The 15,434-nt window shown below is 42.9% G+C and overlaps 1 protein-coding gene across 1 annotated transcript in view; it reads right to left on the minus strand.

The window, feature by feature from the left end:
- uspl1 (ubiquitin specific peptidase like 1) overlaps nt 1-15,434 on the minus strand; it is a 45,720-nt gene that overhangs the window by 12,178 nt on the left and 18,108 nt on the right. Inside the window, exons 2-7 of the mRNA XM_083634850.1 lie at nt 13,577-13,736; nt 11,556-11,678; nt 6,536-7,526; nt 3,515-3,625; nt 2,689-2,818; nt 456-581 (exon numbers count right to left, since the gene is read on the minus strand). Of these exons, the coding sequence (XP_083490976.1) occupies nt 456-581; nt 2,689-2,818; nt 3,515-3,625; nt 6,536-7,526; nt 11,556-11,678; nt 13,577-13,705 (1,610 nt within the window). The 5' untranslated portion in view covers nt 13,706-13,736. The remainder of the gene's footprint in view (nt 1-455; nt 582-2,688; nt 2,819-3,514; nt 3,626-6,535; nt 7,527-11,555; nt 11,679-13,576; nt 13,737-15,434) is intronic.

Raw genomic sequence — 15,434 nt, forward strand, 5'->3', positions numbered from 1 at the left:
CCTCCTGCCTGTTGGGCTGTTTATTGACGCCGATTGGCCAATTGTTAGACCCCCCTTTGCGCCGATTGGTGAATCACTGGTAAATCCAAAGAAAATGCATTTGCATATGACGATGCCAGACCAGAAGCAGCCAAAACGCCACTTCGTGGAGTGCACGGATTGTAAGATCTAGACCCAGGCAAACATGGGACTGGACCTGTGCACAAAATTTGGTACATTCCCTGCATGGGAAGGCTGAAGATGAATAGGTATAAATTGTAGAAAGACCAACAGCAAAATCCAGTGGCGTTATAGCTTTGCATATATGTTCCATCATGAAGTGAAGTGAATGAATATAAATATTATAATCATGAATCCCTAAAGAAGGTAGTCATTCAAAATCCTGTCATTAAGTTAAGGTGGAGAGACTTGCATACACTCAAATATAATAAGCACATAAACAGTTTCATCTTTACCTCTCCAGCACCATAGTCCTCGTCTGCTTCTTCTTGGAGCACAGATTGCAGGGGGCGAGGTGAGATGCGTGAAGTGGGTGCCAATCAGGCACAATATTTGTGAAACTGGGAACAAGTTTCGTAACCCTGAAAAGGAAAGCGTGAAATATATGTAAATCATATAGCCTTTCAAAAGTTAAACATTTTCAAATGAGGGGAGGAGAAAGAAAGTTGAGATAATATTTATATTTCCCCCAGCAACAGGTTAAAACCTAATAATAGTATGCACATTTAGGGATTGTTTCTCTATGCATATTGCCCAATAGAAGTAACAAAAAAAGTAGAGAAACAACTGTAGAAGTGATTGTTTGTCTTTAAGCTCTGTAGCAAGAACATGTTGAGACATCAAAGACATGTCATTTCAGATATAGAGTGGCACAAATGTTAAATGATACAATGTTCTTGTTGCCTAAATAGAAATTGAGTTCAGTCTACAGATACACACATGAGCAAACAAAAAAGCAGGAGCAATGAAGAGCAAATGGAGTGGTGGAGAGAGGGACAGAAACACCTGAGCTCATATAAACTGATTCCTTTCGCTGGTGCAGCAGTGATCAAATTTCTGATTTCTGATTGGTCGTCTTCAAAAAAGTCACTTTAACACGTTGAGTGCCAAGGACGAGATATCTCGGCTTACAGGATCCAACCGTTGAGTGCCAAGGACGAGATATCTCGGCTTACATAAACATTTTTTTTTTTTGACGGTGGGACATCGATCAACCCCTTTTACGTCTCCTATACCAATATTGGAGGAAGAGAATGTGTATAATCTATTTTACCGACCACTAAGTGGCGACAGTGCTCTCCAGACAGAGAGAAAGCCGAGCAAAAAACAGCCGCGGGTCCGCGGGAGAAAGCCATTCTAATTTTCAAGGAAATAGCTGGGCGAAAACGCTTTCGATTTCACACACACACACACACACACACACACACACACACACACACACACACACACACACTCGAGTACCTTTGAGCATAAATAAGACCAGAATCGCAAAAGCTTCTTCAAAGCTCTCAGCCGACACCTCAAGAAACGAACGAGCCCGTTTTACAGTAATCCAGACTGCCCGAGAGCGGCCGCGGAGCCAGCAGCACAGACGGAGGGAGGAGTTTGGAGACACACACACACACACACACACACACACACAATACAGTATACAGACTTGCCCAAGGGCACCCATAATCACAGGCACGTGAGGTGGTTCTAAAAATCCATTTATCTCAAAACTCTCTGAAAATCTCTGAAACCATGCTGTACTCAACGGCTAATATCTACATAACTACTAACTCTACAAACTAACTCTTTTAGACAGAGAAAGCACACATTCTATTAGTTCTTTTTAGATGATTGGTGTTCACGAAGTCTTAACAGAAAAGAATCCTCTGCTCTTGTAAAATGAGCCAGAATCCTCAAAAAAAAACCTGGCAGAACCTACCTACAGCATTGAAAAAAGGGCTGGCAGTCAATGTGTTAAATGTGACTTGTACTGTTCACAGTCATGAAAAAGACTGACCTGAGTCACTTAGGGGGGGAAAGATTATATTCAAGCACTAAGGATGGCTGTGTGAACGTAGCCTGACTGTGTTCCTATGTGTTAGGCCAGGGGTTCCCAACCTTTTTTGTGCCAAGGACCGGTAGATAGATGGTAAAATATATATATATATATAGGCTGTGTGGTAGTTGAAACATAGTTTCAAGTTTACGTTTATTTATGTTTGTAGTTTGTAAAAAAAAAAAAAACGTCCGCGGCCCGCTACCCGGTGGTTGGGGACCACTGTGTCAGGCTATTACCTCCACCAATAACATTGACGCCAACATCAGAAATAGCAAACGCAGCGATAACACGGCAACACGGACAACTTCTCAGTAATCGTGTCATTACAAGTTGCTGTCTTGCTTTTTGGTGTTTCAAGAGTAAATACAGTATCTCCACTCCACGGACATGTCAGGCCAGATGGCATGGCTCAGCTCTGGCAGCCAGCCACAGTGCTGCTGCACCAGGCGAGCGCACTGCAAACTGTGGAATGGAATTTCTGGAACTGAGGCATGTCTCCTGTTACGTTGGGCTCATTGTTCAGCGCGAGCCATGTAAACTGGATCGGGACGCACAAGGCATTAAGTCAGTATCTGCACCCGATACAGATATTGGATCGGACCTACCCCTAATAATGTTGATGATATTGTGTTACTTGCCTGAGGTTGGTGGCAGTGTTGCAGTCACTGCACTCAAACTCCCAACGGAAGGTCAGCTGGAAGAGAGGCTCCAACCAAGAGTCCATCATGAACAAGAGGGGCATGGCAAACACCGGAGTCTCCCTCTGACCTGACAAAATACCACCAGACAGCGGTTAGGGCATCGTCATGGTTACAGATACAGACATACCATTTCACCGTGATTTCTCACATCTGATTCTAAGGATTGGATTTGAGATCACATCCGTATACACACTTGACCTGAACATTTATATGATGTGATTCCTGTGTCTGTATTTATTTACATCTGTGCCTGCATTAGGAGCAGGAATCACAGAGTAACTCACAACACTATCATGATGCGTTGCCCATGTAACGATGGTATCACGATAGAGCGATTCTGCGATACTCGATACATTGCAAGACAATGCATCTACGATACATCACAACATCTGTGTAAATACCCCTGAAAAGGCAAAAAGCAGGAATAATGTATTTATTAACTGGACTCTGGTGTCAGTTTCACACTTATTTGATTGATAGGAGTTATTCGTCTTCTAATCTTCACAAGTTAGTTACCTTTCACTCCCTTTTTACCCTCATTCATTTGATAAGTGCCACCACGAGGAGTCATGCTTTTACTCTCTGGAAATATTCAACCTAATCCTGCCCCAGATCTTCATTGTTTGAGTAGCCCTTGTGACAACATGCTAAACAGATACTAACCCAGAGCATCCAAGGTCATTTTTCAATTTGCCTAAAGAGAAATCACACCAACTGGGTCCATTCATGGTACTGTATGTTGTCCTGCAGTTATCAATCTTACCCAGTTTGCAGTGTAGCTTGGGCTGCAGCAGTCTGAAGATACACATCCTGAGACTCTCCAGGTCTGAGTTAGCACTTTGCAGCACATGACTTGGCACCCTGACAACCCCATCTAGACAAAGAAGAGAGTTCAAATGAGGAACACACACACATGACTTCACATGACATCACATCACTTCACATGAAAGTGAATTCTAAACATTATGCAGGAATTATGTTCCATTATGAAAACAAATTATATTCATGTAAATAGTGGAGATTATAGAATATAAAAATGTCCACAAACAATGATGTAAGTCATTTAGAGCAAATTAATTTAGTGGCAAGCTAAAATCTGAACTAGAACGACCGCAACGCGGACTTATGCCTCCGCCATTAGTTCATTCTTGAGTCCAAGTGGATGTTGGAGCCAAATAGGAAGAAATTGCATCAAGGCGTTTCTGTGCAGAATTGGATATTTGAGCCAAATGTGAAGAAATTTAGTCAATGTGTTACTGAGATATGGCGTTACCGAGCTTGAAAATGGCATTTGTTAGGTCACTGTGACCTTGACCTTTGACCTTTGATAACCAAAATGGAATCAGTTCATCCTTGAGCCTAAGTGAATGTTTAAGGCGAATCTGATGAAATTCCGTCCAGGCGTTCCTCAGATATCGCGTTAACAAGCTTGAAAATGGCGTTTGAGAGGTCACAGTGACCTTGACTTTGACCTTTGACCACCAAAATCTAAACAGATCATCCTTGAGCCTAAGTGAATGTTTAAGGTGAATCTGATGAAATTCCATCCAGGCATTCCTCAGATATCGCGTTAACAAGCTTGAAAATGGCGTTCGAGAGGTCACAGTGACCTTGACCTTTGACCTTTGACCACCAAAATCAAATCAGATCATCCTTGAGCCTAAGTGAATGTTTAAGGCGAATCTGATGAAATTCCATCCAGGCGTTCCTCAGATATTGCGTTAACAAGCTTGAAAATGGCGTTCGAGAGGTCACAGTGACCTTTGACCACCAAAATCAAATCAGATCATCCTTGAGCCTAAGTGAATGCTTAAGGCGAATCTGATGAAATTCCGTCCAGGCGTTTTTCAGATATCGCGTTAACAAGCTTGAAAATGGCGTTCGAGAGGTCACAGTGACCTTGACCTTTGACCTTTGACCACCAAAATCTAATCAGATCATCCTTGAGCCTAAGTGAATGTTTAAGGCGAATCTGATGAAATTCCGTCCAGGCGTTCCTCAGATATCGCATTAACAAGCTTGAAAATGGCGTTGGAGAGGTCACAGTGACCTTGACCTTTGACCTTTGACCACCAAAATCTAATCAGATCATCCTTGAGCCTAAGTGAATGTTTAAGGCGAATCTGATGAAATTCCGTCCAGGCGTTCCTCAGATATCGCGTTAACAAGCTTGAAAATGGCGTTCGAGAGGTCACAGTGACTTTGACCTTTGGCCACCAAAATCTAATCAGATCATCCTTGAGCCTAAGTGAATGTTTAAGGCGAATCTGATGAAATTCCGTCCAGGCGTTCCTCAGATATCGCGTTAACAAGCTTGAAAATGGCGTTCGAGAGGTCACAGTGACCTTGACCTTTGACCTTTGACCACCAAAATCTAATCAGATCATCCTTGAGCCTAAGTGAATGTTTAAGGCGAATCTGATGAAATTCCGCCCATGCGTTCCTCAGATATCGCGTTAACAAGCTTGAAAATGGCGTTCGAGAGGTCACAGTGACCTTGACCTTTGACCTTTGACCACCAAAATCTAATCAGATCATCCTTGAGCCTAAGTGAATGTTTAAGGCGAATCTGATGAAATTCCGTCCAGGCGTTCCTCAGATATCGCGTTAACAAGCTTGAAAATGGCGTTCGAGAGGTCACAGTGACCTTGACCTTTGACCTTTGACCACCAAAATCTAATCAGATCATCCTTGAGCCTAAGTGAATGTTTAAGGCGAATCTGATGAAATTCCGTCCAGGCGTTCCTCAGATATCGCGTTAACAAGCTTGAAAATGGCGTTCGAGAGGTCACAGTGACCTTGACCTTTGACCACCAAAATCTAATCAGATCATCCTTGAGCCTAAGTGAGTGTTTAAGGCGAATCTGATGAAATTCCGTCCAGGCGTTCCTCAGATATCGCGTTAACAAGCTTGAAAATGGCGTTCGAGAGGTCACAGTGACCTTGACCTTTGACCTTTGACCACCAAAATCTAATCAGATCATCCTTGAGCCTAAGTGAATGTTTAAGGCGAATCTGATGAAATTCCGTCCAGGCGTTCCTCAGATATCGCGTTAACAAGCTTGAAAATGGCGTTCGAGAGGTCATAGTGACCTTGACCTTTGACCTTTGACCACCAAAATCTAATCAGATCATCCTTGAGCCTAAGTGAATGTTTAAGGCGAATCTGATGAAATTCCGTCAAGGCGTTCCTCAGATATGGCGTTAACAAACATCCGTACGGACGGACGGACGGACATCCGTACGGACGGACAACCCGGATCCATAATGCCTTCGGCCTGGCTTCGCCCGGCGGAGGCATAAAAATATATAAAACTTGGTTGGCAATTTTTAAGTTGAGCTTATTTACACAACTAGGGATCGATTCCTGGCCTCGCCCGTCCTGCAGCTCGCTGAGCTGCCCCTGCAGGGCCTTGCCCGCAATTCAGCTGCTGTGTGGCCAATGAGAACAGCATCACTGATGATGTCATCAGTGGGATTTATGACATCACTGATGATGTCACAGTGGGATTTATGACATCACTGATGATGTCACAGTGGGATTTATGACATCACGGATGATGTCACAGTGGGATTTATGACATCACAGTGGGACAGAGAAACAAACCGAGAAACAAACAAACGCAGAGCCCCAGCTCCCATTTATATACTGATGATGATGATAAGACACAGTAAGAAACCGAGGCAAAGAGATATATATATATATATATATATATACACAATGAAAACACCAAAGACACTACTGAAATTGTACTGACAGCAGGTTAGATTATCCGTCATTCACCTGTGCCAGTCTGCTGGTGGGCGCGTACAGCAGTGCAGGCCTCGTCATACTCTGTGATCAGCCTCCAGACGGACGACTGCTGAGGCTCAGCTTTGGGTTTGGACTTCCTCAGGTTCTGACACTTCACCAAAGCAACAAGCAGTGCGTCCAGCCAACACAGGTTGTCCTTATTCCTCCAGAACAGCTCAGGTGGGACAGATACAAGCTCCTCTGACATCATGTTCATAATTGGGGACAGATCTTCTGGTTCTGACTTTATTTCCAATCTGTCCTTACATGTGGAGATTGTGTCGCTGTCCGCAGTCCATGCTTTTCGTTCCGTTATTGACGGTTGATTGGTGTGATGAGGTGACAAAGTATTGACTTCAGTTGGATCAACCTGGCCATTTGTAAAAGCAGACTGGCTGGAGTGCAGATTGCAGGCTCCACGGGAGGCCTCAGGTGAGCCAATGGGTTCTTCACCCTCCACCTCTGAGGTATCAAGACGATGAGAGAGCACTGACATGCTCCCATCGGTAGTCAACGAGCCCTCTGATGAGCGATGAGCATCTAGCTGTCTAGCTGAGGTGGAGCACATAGGAGTGGAAAAAACATCTGTACAAACCGCATTCTTTGGGTGCTTCTGCAAAACAGCAGCCACCTTCTCAGTGTTATCTTGCAGCGATTCCTGTGCCATCGTCTCTATAACTGGACAATCAGACTCCTTATGGTGCCCATTTAGCTTGTCTACCTCTGTCTTGGGTGCTGAGTGTTGGCCATTGCCGATAGCTTTTATGTTGGCCGGCTCCACTTGGCCGTTCAGTGTGTCAGTGACACACGGTAGCAGAGGACTATCGTCTCCATTTGATCGCAAACGTTTGGGTGAGGGGGCAATTAGGTCTTCATTTTCGAGTGTAGCGAGGTTTTCCCTTTTGCCGCCAGTGTTGGGCTCCACAGGAACAAGGTTGGCCAAGACATCCTCCAGAGGCCGACTGACCAGGGGGAAGAGGCACTGTGTGGGAACAGAAGGGAGAGTCAATGGTACGTTACAGTGTGTGAAGTTAGCATGAAATTATGTGAAACTGGCTACAGACCTGCAAACTCATGGAGAGTGAAAAAAGGTGACAGATACCGGGGCAGACACAAAAACACTCAGAAAACATTTACTGCAGTGGCCTATTTTGGGTAGGGTTGTCCCGATCCGATCACGTGATCGGAAATCGGGGCCGATCACGTGATTTTCAACTGATCCGGAATCGGGGGGAAGAGATCGGATTTTTATGTATAAAAACAATGATAACAACGTCACAAAACAAATATGGCAATTCTCACATTTCAGTCATCCAAATAAACAATCTGTCATTTATTTTATCATTGCAATTTGTCATATTCATCGTAAACACGAGCCCTCTTGCGCAGCAACACACGCAGTTTTAACTTTAGTAGTGAGCATTGATAAGAAGCGACAACTAATCTATTGCAACAGCGCACAAGAGATCGGCCATTTTGGGGCGCAACAAACCTCTGTGCTATTGTCCTGTTGTCTGCGGCGCCAAAATGGCCACGGTTCTATTGTCAATTGTCGCTTCTTTCCTTCCATACTCTTTGTTTAGTGTTCGACTAGCGACACATCAGAACGCGATAAAACATACAAAAACACATGTCCAACCATAATAACTACCGTAAATTCCGGACTATAAGGCGCACCGGTCTATAAGCCGCACCTTCAAAGGTGACTATTTTTTTCTTATATAAGCCGCACCGGTCTATAAGCCGCGGGTGTTTTGATGTTTAATTACCATATGTAAGGCTTCGTGCACAGAGGGGATTGTCGGGAAAGAGATGGCTGTTTGGGGAAGCTCCCATTTATTAACATTTCAACAAAACAAAAGTCAGGTCACTAATCCCCAGACAAAATCACACATTGTGGTATTTTTTGTTTTTTTTACAGTGCACACAGTGTCCGCGGTGTGGTGAAAAGAGGGCAAGAGAGGAAATTAAAACAGAAGTGGATTTATAGTTAGAAAGAGTGCTAAAGAAGAGAGAATTCCGTTTTTTATTTTTTTATTTTAGTTACTCACAGTACTATTGACCAGTCCAACTCAAAAGATATTCGGCAGTTTCACTTTGAGCTCTTGTTCCGCCGCTGTCCATCAATGGTTATGACGAGTCTCGCTGGGTACAGTACGCCAAAGCGATATCCATTGACTTTAACCTTTTCGATGATGCTGTTGTATGTTGCGCGTTTCTGTTGCACCAACGCGGAGAGGTCCTGCCGGACGAAAAAGCGCGTACCCTCCCAGGTGAGGGGCTTCTTCCCCGCAGCCTGGAGGATGAGTTGACGGTCGGGCCAGCGGAGTAGGCAGATGAAGATGGCCCTCGGTGGCAGGCCGGGGTCTGGACGTGGCCGAGGCGCCCGGTGTGCCCTGTCCACCTCTGGTGGTTTCTCGCCTTCCTTCAGGTCCAGGATGTAACACAGGATTTTGCCACGAAAGCGTCCATGTCACCAATCTCAGCTCCCTCTTTTACATTGATCAGGCGAATGTTATTTCTTTTACTCCTGCTGATTAAGTCATCAACCTGCGTGTGCAGGGGTTCGATTTGTTTTTGCATTTTATCCACTTTCGGACTCACTGTGTTGTTTTTGTCCTCCAGTGCGCTGATGCGCTTTTCCGCATTAGAAACTCTGTTCGCTTATTTTCTTTAGTGAGTGAGTGGATGGACTTCTGCACGTTTTCAAACTTGTTTTCAAGCTGCTCAAACCTCTGAGCGATGTCGGACTTAATCGATAGTGTTTCACGGAGTAAAAGTTTAGCCCAAGCCGTGTATCTCCAGCCTCCAGCAGGTGAGTCATTTCCTCATTCATGGCGGTGATTTGCTTCGTCTTTTTCTTTCTGCTTACCTGTGTTGTGTTATGTTATGTTATGTTATGTTGTTAAAAGAGGGCAAGAGAGGAAATTAAAACAGAAGTGGATTTATAGTTAGAAAGAGTGCTAAAAAAGAGAGTTTTTTTTTTTTTTTTTGGAAAAAATCCATAGATAAGCCGCACCGTTATATAAGCCGCAGGGGGCAAAAAAGGCCAAAAAACGGGAAAAAAGCCGCGGCTTATAGTCCGGAATTTACGGTAGATGGTCGCACAGTGGCTAAAACAGAAACAAGACGTAACGTTAGTTAGGGATCATGATTAAACTCACCTAGGAGTCGGACTAGGAAGAAAAGCCAGAAGTGTTCTGCACTGCCTGCCTGCATCAGTAAAGTTGCCATAATGAACATGTCTTTTTGTTGTCTGCATTCCGTCTGTCTTGTGAATCAAATCTGTCGTTCCTCCATGTTGTCAGATGAAGTGGCCGGACTGCACTCGTCTCACAGATAGTTTCAATCATTTTAATCCACGCAGACTGTCCTCAGTGACTCTCCATGTTGTCTCACTTGTAAACAGAGCTGTACCCTGCCCCCATCTAGCAAGCATGCTTAATTCTATTGATGTGGCTCATTGGCCGAAACTCGAAACAATAGCAGACAGCCAGTGAAACGCCGCATGCAAATTAATACCAGCCCAGAGATAGCCAGAGAAGTCAGTGGGTCCCAAACATTTCTGGCTTCAGTACCCCCTTTCCCTGATTTCTGAATCAAAGTACCCCCTTTACCATAAGCTGTAAAGATATTTTATTTTGTTTACTTGGTTTAAAACCAATGCTGCACTAACTGAGTTGTGGTTGTGATAAAAGAGCCGTACAAAGATGTCATATTGGTTGGTTAAAATAAAAACACTTAAACACTTAGAAGAAAGGGGGGAAAAAGCATCCAAGTTGTCCCAACTTGTTGTCCCAACTATTTCTGCAATGCATTGCAGAAATATCGGATCGGGACTCGGTATCGGCAGATACTCAAAATCATATGACTCGGACTCGGACTTGGGGGCAAAAAAAGGTGATCGGGACATCCCTAATTTTGGGATAAAAAATTTGACTGTATTCACACCTATGGGTCGTTTGCTTTGTTCCGATTCAGGTACTTAATTCATACAATTGTTGCATTTGTGTGCCTTGGTTCGTTTGTGTTCACACAGCCACAAATCAAACGGTCCAAATAGTATTGGCAAGCCTCCTGGATTGGCCAGGAGACACTCAACATAATTCCCAGAGATCTTTCTATGATTATAAGAATGTGTTTTGTTAGACCTAGGCTATGTCGGGCGAGGAGAGAGAGAGAGAAAGTAAGAGTGAGGGATCGGGAGAGAGAGAGAGGGAGAAAGTTATTTATTTATGTATGTAGGCTATGTATGTATTTATTTAGGCTATCTATCGGGAATTTGGAGATAGAAGATCAAAGACCCTTGTAACTTCTGCTATTACTATCACAGAGACTTCAGAGGATTACGCATATGAACACCTGTCCTGCCGGGAATAAGATATTAATAAATAATTTAATAATAGTCTACGGACATTTCAAGGAAGACATGCAATCAGTCTGATTGTCTAATTGAACCAGACAATCTTATCACAAAGAAGGCTGGCTCTGATTACCACGACTTGTTTTCATTTATTTAATGGAGATCAGATAAGTTGATCGAGTTCAAACTGCTGATGTGATGATGCAAAAATCCCCCAAAGTTTATCCATGCAAATGCTAGTTTCACAAGTCGCCAAAACAGGATCTGAATGAAGATGTTTTTAAACGATAAAAATGCTTGTTCGTCAGGCCATTACGCACAGCGCAGCTGACTACGGTAGCTGGTTTATCCAAAAATGTGCACTGTTTACTGCAGTTGTGTCGGATCACGTTCTCACCACAAATGAACCGCACCAGAGTTTGTTTAAAGCGGACCAAGACCATCCTTTCTTGGCGATCTCGGTCCGCTTGTTTTGACTGTCAAACTAAGGGTGTATTCACGAACCGCACCAAGGGGGAAAATGCTCTGTTTCGGAACAACTGCTCCAAATGAGATAGGAGTGAATACACCCTAAAGGTGACTAGTTGCAGGTGTGTATTAGGGTGTGTGTGTGTGTGTGTGTGTGTGTTGGCAGTGTCTGTGACTGACCTCTGGGTATGTGCAGAGGATGATGGACTCCTTGAAGTTGATGCGGTAGGAGCGCAAAGCATAGCTCCAGCCCTTGGAAGCACACCAGGGACAATATTCCAATGAAGCAGCTTTTTCCTGAACCTTTGGAAAACATGAAAACAAACGTGGTGTTAATAATTAATAGATCTCTTAGTGAAGTGACTGGGCAGTAACCCGGTCGGCCTCTACAAAAAAAGGACTGAGATTTTTCACCAATTTAACTTTTAAACCAAAGATATGAAACTGATCACGCATACGCGCGCACGCATATGCGTGATCAGTTCACACACGTGTGTGTGCTGATGCGTGATCAGCACACACACACACAGTAGATAGCTTTTATGATTACATCTTTCGATCATACATTTAAATACTAGTGTGCATATATATTACAATTAGGGCTGGGTTAAAATAATCGTTTCTCCGATTTTTATTTTAATCCTTTGATATCGATTCATATGTCCAGAGATCGATTTTTTTTTTTTAATAAACAGGCTAAAATATTATGCTGTGTGTGTGGTAGTTGAAACATAGTTTCAAGTTGACGTTTATTTATGTTTGTAGTTGAAACAAAAACATAAATACTGTAGGCTACATAAATGGAAATGTTTGATCATTAATATCTACTTTTACAAATTATATACGCTGAAATCAAATCACTGTGCATAATTGTGAAAGTGTCTTTATTGACAGATGAAAAGGCTGTTATTTACCCTTTGTCACCACCTGGTGAGTAAATATATGTGTAACTAAAACCATTAAAATTGACAACCGGTCCGCAACTTTTTTTCCCCATGTATCTACTTGGCTGGTTGGGAACCCCTGTGTTACATAACTGGACAGTCATGTAATTCAGGTTACAGCTCAAAAAACACGTTTTGGTATCACTAACCAAATCGATATTGAAATTAAAAGAATCGGAATCGAATCGGGATTAATCGATTCGCAACCTTGTGAATCGGAATCAAATCGATTCTTGAAATTTGAACCAATACCCAGCTCTAATTACAATAAGAAGAGGACATGGGGAAATTGGAATGCTTTGATCAATCTTGCACAAGAGCTGAGAGGTGAAAAAGATCATACAAAAAGTAACTGCTGAAAACTTTGTTTTACCTTTCTTTTTTGTTGACCAGCAGATCTCTCGTATCATGTGAGTGGGAGTTTGAGACAGAGTGGCACATGTGCCATCATGGCATTTCAGAGTGTCAGAAAATATCAAACCAGTACACCATTTCTCATCTTACCAGTAAGTCTCAACACATTCTAAAGTAGTACACAGAGTTTCAGTTTGTGTATCAGCACTTTTACATGCCTCAAGTTCCACACAAAAGGATTTAAGCCTACAACAAAACCTTTCGCCTTGTACCAAAGATTTCCGTTGTTTCGATGTCCAATTTTTTGGACCGATACTGCTCAGTGACAGTATTGTTTCAAACATAAAGCAGCTTTGCACTAGGGATGGGCATTTCTAGCAAAAACACTATTCGAAATTCGCTGGCCAAATTCGAATTTAATTCGAAATTCGAAAATAAAAATAAAAATGTAAAAAAAATTAAAAATGTAATTTTTTTTTTTTTTACATTTTTTTTTTTTTACATTGACATTTTCGAAAATAAAAAACAGTTTTGACAATCATGAGTGGTTCATTAAATATTTAGTAGGCTCAGGTCTGAGTGCCAAAGGGGTGCCAAAGTCACCCCCTCTCCCTCTTCATGGGATTTCATCCGCCATTCATTTTTCCATAAACCTTGCTTAAAATGCTTATAAAAATTGTTTTACTTGCTCAAACCAAGCGATTTGACTATACTTAGAATCAGGGGAGACAATGCAACATTTCACTCAAATTTTTTTTTTTTTTTTCGAATTTCGAATTTCGAATTTCAATAATAAAAGTCGACCTTGATAATAACAACGATTATTCGAAAATTCGAAATTCGATGCCCATCCCTACTTTGCACAAGTGACAACAGTGAGAGGAAAACATGAGTTCAACTGACTTTGCCCAAATACCCCGCCGCCATTGGTGGGGCCACAGCCCCCAAACCAGTGTCTTCCCCAGTCATTGGCAAACGACTGATACTCTTCTGGTCCAAAGCTGTCCGGTGCCATTCAATAAACATTACCATGTCACTGCAACCTGGCTCACCTCCATAGAAGCTGAGGAGAAAATAACACCGTAGGTGCAGGTTACTCAATGTCTCCATATTTACAAGCTATGGTGGTACAACTGCAAACCCTAAACCCACCCATGTAACGTAAGTGCTCCATAGCTATATAACTCATCCTATTCAAGCCCAATGATATATTTATTTATGCCATTTTCCCGTGATTCCTGCTTTCTTTGTTTTTTCGAGATATTAAGATATTTATGTCATTCTCTCCAGATTCCCAGGTGCGCTGGATTTATTGTTCAGTGTGCGGCCATATCCGTGTGACTGCAATTGTTGTATGCTGTATGTTCGTTGCATGCTGTATGCTGTGCATCTTGATATTAGGCTTGGGCGGTATTAAGGTATACCGGGGGATTAAAGCTGTGTTCACACCGAGATATTTATTTTTCTCTCTGTCGCTCGATTCAACCCTTTGGAATCGCTCTGTCGCTGTGTTTAAACCGCTCGTCAACAGGCACAATAATTGACGGACATCTGGGGGCTATAACGTTACGCAATGTCATGATGTTTGTCCACTACGAGCCACCGTAGTTGTTTACAAGCTAAGCCTATCAGCGTGCTCCTAATGCAAGCTCTATACCGGTAGTACAGACTTCACTTCATGTCACCTGTCAGCCTGTCAAAGCCTGGTTTGTTGCCACACAATAAACCAGCGGGTGGTTCCAAGCCAGTGTGATCCTTGACTCGCTCTCACACGGCAGCCAATCAGCGTTGAACAGCGAGCGACTGATGCCAGCGAAATTTCGCTCGAGTTGGGATATTTCATCTCGGGCGACGAACAAATTTTCTCCCTATCGCTCTGTCTCTGTCGCTCGGACGCCCAGCGATTTTTCTCCCGGGCGAATATACGCTCAATCGCTCGTTTGCATTGACTTTGTATGTAAACTCGATGCCAGCGAAAAACTTTAATAGGTCGGTGTGAACGCAGCTTTAGTAGGCATGTCACCGTGTACCCGACTACACGGATATTAAATCATATCCTTTTAGAAAAATCAATTACCGTTTACACGTCTTTTTGTGTGTCCTTTTTAAAGTTTTGACAATGATTTTACTGTGTTCTGGACTCGCAATCATTCATTTCTCATCAAAAATAAACTGTGCGCGTGTGTCCGCGTGTGTCGTTTTCAGGCAACTAATCATATGGAGAAACTATCACAACAGAGACAGAAAGGCTCAATTGTAGGAGCAGATTGGCTAGACACTTAATATTTCTGGTGAATGTTGTGTGTTTTATCAGTGTGTTGTTATTTGTTAGCTATCAAGCTAGCTACCGCTGCTAACGTTATTTTCTGCGTCCTTGCATATTGTGTGCTGGGATGAGGGCTCCCCAGCGCTCTTCCAGCGTTTAACTGTCAGAAAAATAAGCTTAGTGGACATCTACTGCCTGTAAACTACAGATGATAACTTTATCCTTAAAGTGTTCACACAAGTGCAGAACGTTGCACTTAAGGACACATTGGTCACAAATGCGCAATTGCGGTCAAAAAAGCAACAACAAAAACAACATCCGGTTAAGCGGTTACACGCTGCCAGAAGGTCCAGTGTACACGTTTGGCCGTTGACATCCCAGTGTTTCCCATACATAAAGGAATTTGTGGCGGGCTGCCACAAAAGGATTTGGACCGCCACAAAAAGATGTTGACAAAAAAAAAAAAAAATTACCGTACAGTGCACCTGAACGCAA

The sequence above is a fragment of the Poromitra crassiceps genome, assembly GCF_964638095.1.
Source record: "Poromitra crassiceps genome assembly, chromosome: 1".
Taxonomy (NCBI): Eukaryota; Metazoa; Chordata; class Actinopteri; order Beryciformes; family Melamphaidae; genus Poromitra; species Poromitra crassiceps.